Source organism: Idiotropiscis lumnitzeri, chromosome 4, assembly GCF_059441095.1.
Source record: "Idiotropiscis lumnitzeri isolate Australia: NSW breed Sydney's pygmy pipehorse chromosome 4, RoL_Ilum_1.0, whole genome shotgun sequence".
NCBI classification, from domain to species: Eukaryota; Metazoa; Chordata; class Actinopteri; order Syngnathiformes; family Syngnathidae; genus Idiotropiscis; species Idiotropiscis lumnitzeri.
This window is the reverse complement of record NC_142394.1, coordinates 13,401,685-13,404,854: the sequence shown is the minus strand read 5'-3', so window position 1 is coordinate 13,404,854 and position 3,170 is coordinate 13,401,685. Positions and strand designations below refer to the sequence as shown.

The window sequence follows — 3,170 nt, the reverse complement described above, 5'->3', positions numbered from 1 at the left end:
TATTTTTACATTCTATTTATGTTTCTGAGCAAGAATTTTTACCAAGTTTTGTTTTAAGTACAATGTAGCAGACTGCTTTTAAATTATTCTTCTTAAAAAAAAAGACATTTTTCTTTCAGGGGGGTGTGGAGGAAGGTAAATAAATTAATTAACAGCATTACCATATAGCTGGGCTTGGCTCCAGCCCGCCCAAGTTCAGATAATGGTTCGGGTTTGAGTTATGAGCGCTGTCACGGAATTAATTAAATTACGCTTGTATCTCAAGGCACTGCTTTACAAAAAATAAGAAAAGTCAGCCTTATTAGCATCCCAATACGACAAATATTGAACCAGCTTTTTTAACGTGCCGGTTTTCCTAATATCATGTGCCTCCATTGCCTGTATGTCATGTTTTAAACTCAATCAGGTGGAAGCGGAGATTTAGTAAAATAATAGTAATGATAAAGAATGGTTTTGTTTGTTTGTTTTTGTGATTTGTGTGGCGTCAATGCAGGGCCCCAAGAAGGCTGTGCCTTTTCTGGATTTAATTTACGTCACCTTCTCAGCGCAGCTTCTCACTGCACTTCACACTTCTTGTTGTTTTTGTTGTAGCTAAATTAAAACTTGAAACTTGATGATTTTGTTCAATGTTTGCAGACAGTCACTAACAGAAGCATCTCTGAGGTACATTTTTAATACTGCATGACCATGCACATGATGGTTATTCATACTGTATAGTTTTCTACAGTTTTTGCTCATCGTTTTACATTTTAGTCAACATTGTGATCTGCATGTACTGTATACAACACCCATTGTTACCGAAGTCACTTTAGAATTGTGCAGAGGGGAAATAATCAGCTCCGGGCTGAGTTCTGTTAATCTTCCTAAATTCCTTCCTCGCTCTTGCAAAAGAAAGCTGGGAAAGCAGCTTTGCCACCCAGAAAGCCTTCCTGTGTTTATGTGCGCCTAGGAGTCGGCCAAATGATTTTTTTGAAGGCTTTCCTGAAATCCCTGTTGAAAATTGTGTAAATGATGGGGTTGACAGAGCTATTGCAGTAGCCAATCCAAAAGAAAAGGTTGAAAAGTGTGCCAGGGATGTAGCAGCTGTCCCTGCAGATAGCGTGCAGGCTGTAGGTGAAAAAGAAGGGGAACCAGCAGAGCACAAACACCCCCATCACCACAGCCAGGACGAACGTGAAGCGCTTCTCCCGCATCTGGGCCACTTTGGTCTTGTTTACAGCGGCAGCATGTTGGCGCCCGACCGGTACGTGTTTGTGCTCCGGGTAGGGCTGTGACGCGCGGGACGAAGCCCAGGAAATGCGACAGTTCTGTGACGAGCAGTTGTCCGAACCCTCCACTTTCCCCCTTCGGCTGAAGTGGTGATTGCGAGGTTTGGTATCCGACGGACAGCAGCTCTCCTCCAAGTCGATGTCGTCAAGCTCGCCCTGTCTCTGCGGATGGCTGCCGGAACTTTGGCTACTGGGACTCTCCATCTCGAAGCGGTCGTTCCGGGTGAAGCAGGTTTCGGACTGGGAGGGCTGCCTCTCCAGTCCATTTTTGGCCACGAACACCGTGGAGGAGCGCTGCTTGGCCACCTTGTAGATCTTACAGTAGACCAAGATCATGATGAGACCCGGCGCAAAGAAGGACACCACGCAGGAGGAAAGGATGTACCACGTCTCATCGTTGATGAGACACTCCCGCTCGTCGTGCTTGGTCATGAGCAGAGGAGGGAAGGAGATGATCGCCGAGATCACCCACACCATCACGATCATGGATTTGATCCGCTTCGGAGTCCGCTTCAGGTTATAGCTCACCGCCTTCGTGACAGACCAGTAGCGATCCAAACTGATGGCGCATAGGTGCACAATAGAAGAGGTGCAGAACAGCACATCCAGTGCCAGGTAAAATGCGCACCAAGTGCTTCCAAAGTACCAGTAGCCCATCACCTCGTTTACCAGCGAGAAGGGGATGACCAGGGTGGCCACCAGGATGTCCGCCGAAGCCAAAGAAACCAGGAAGAGGTTTTGAGGGGCGCGCAGAGCCCTGCTCGTCAGCACCGCCACGATCACCAGCACATTCCCCACGATCGTCACGGAGATGATCACAGCGACCACCAAAATGATGAGCGCGGCGGCCGGCACCGTGTGGGGCCACTCGAGCGGCGCGTCCGTGTGGTTAACATCAACGGAGACATTTTCGAACACGTTCACCTCACTTGAATCCATCGCGGCTCAGAAGTGCCCCGGTGCGTCATGTTTGTGCGTGCGCCTTCCGCTCGTCCTCCCGAACAGCCGAGACGTGGAGTCGAAGCGCGCGTAATGCTCTCTTAACCGATAGTAACCTACGAGAGAATTACGACTGCCAGAGCGTAACGCTAACCCACCACTACAACACCCCCCAAAAGTCCCGATGCGACCAAGTAGTTCCGAGGGCATCGTAAATGTGAGACAAAGCATGTCACATGCAGTTAAGGATCCGTGCGTAATGCTGCCTCTGTGTTGATGTGCCAAGCGTCTCTTCGGGGACGCAGGCTGCGAGTGGTTGGAAGCTCATCCAGGAGGGAGGTGACATCACTCCGAGGACCAGCCCGTTTTCTAAACTTCAAAAGAGGAGAGGGAGAGAGACAGGGAGAAAGAGGCTGTTTGGACAGCTGGTTTTGAGATGTCTTCTAAACAGGAAACATTTTCCCTTCTAGGGTGCCCTTGGGCTTGTTCTGTTTGATTTCATACTTTTGATTTTTCTCCGTGACTTTCATCTACTGATATGCAGTATAGTGTAGTAGAAAGAACAACCTTGGACTGCCAAAATAGATGAAGGCTAACATGTTATGAAATCGTCTCTATTTTTAATGCTAAGTGTGCTCGCTTCTAAAAGGCAGGTTAAATGTCCCTGATGAGAGAAACCGGTTTGTGTCACCCTAATCACCCCATTAATAAAATCCGTTTTCAATCACTAAGCCGCAGTTTTCCAACCTTGATTTTAGCCATTGCACATGCTTTACATCCGACAAATCTCATGGAAAACCACTAAACAACTGTGACTGAAAGGTCTACTGAAATGATCGTGTCTCAATTTTATTTACTCAGTGTGAAATCTGGGACTGTTTTTTTAGTTAGTTCAGTTTAAACTGTTTAAAAGTTTGTCATTAGAAAAAGTCATATCTGGTCATGTTTGTTAAAAGAGTAGTA

At 47.1% G+C, this 3,170-nt stretch overlaps 1 protein-coding gene across 1 annotated transcript; it reads right to left on the bottom strand.

The window, feature by feature from the left end:
* Nucleotides 1-657: 657 nt before the first annotated feature.
* Nucleotides 658-2,550, bottom strand: adra2db (adrenergic, alpha-2D-, receptor b). Its single transcript, XM_088295173.1, has one exon. The coding sequence runs from the start codon at nt 2,205-2,207 to the stop codon at nt 936-938; it is 1,272 nt and encodes a 423-aa protein (XP_088151299.1). The 5' UTR covers nt 2,208-2,550; the 3' UTR covers nt 658-935.
* Between the last annotated feature and the right edge of the window lie 620 nt (nt 2,551-3,170).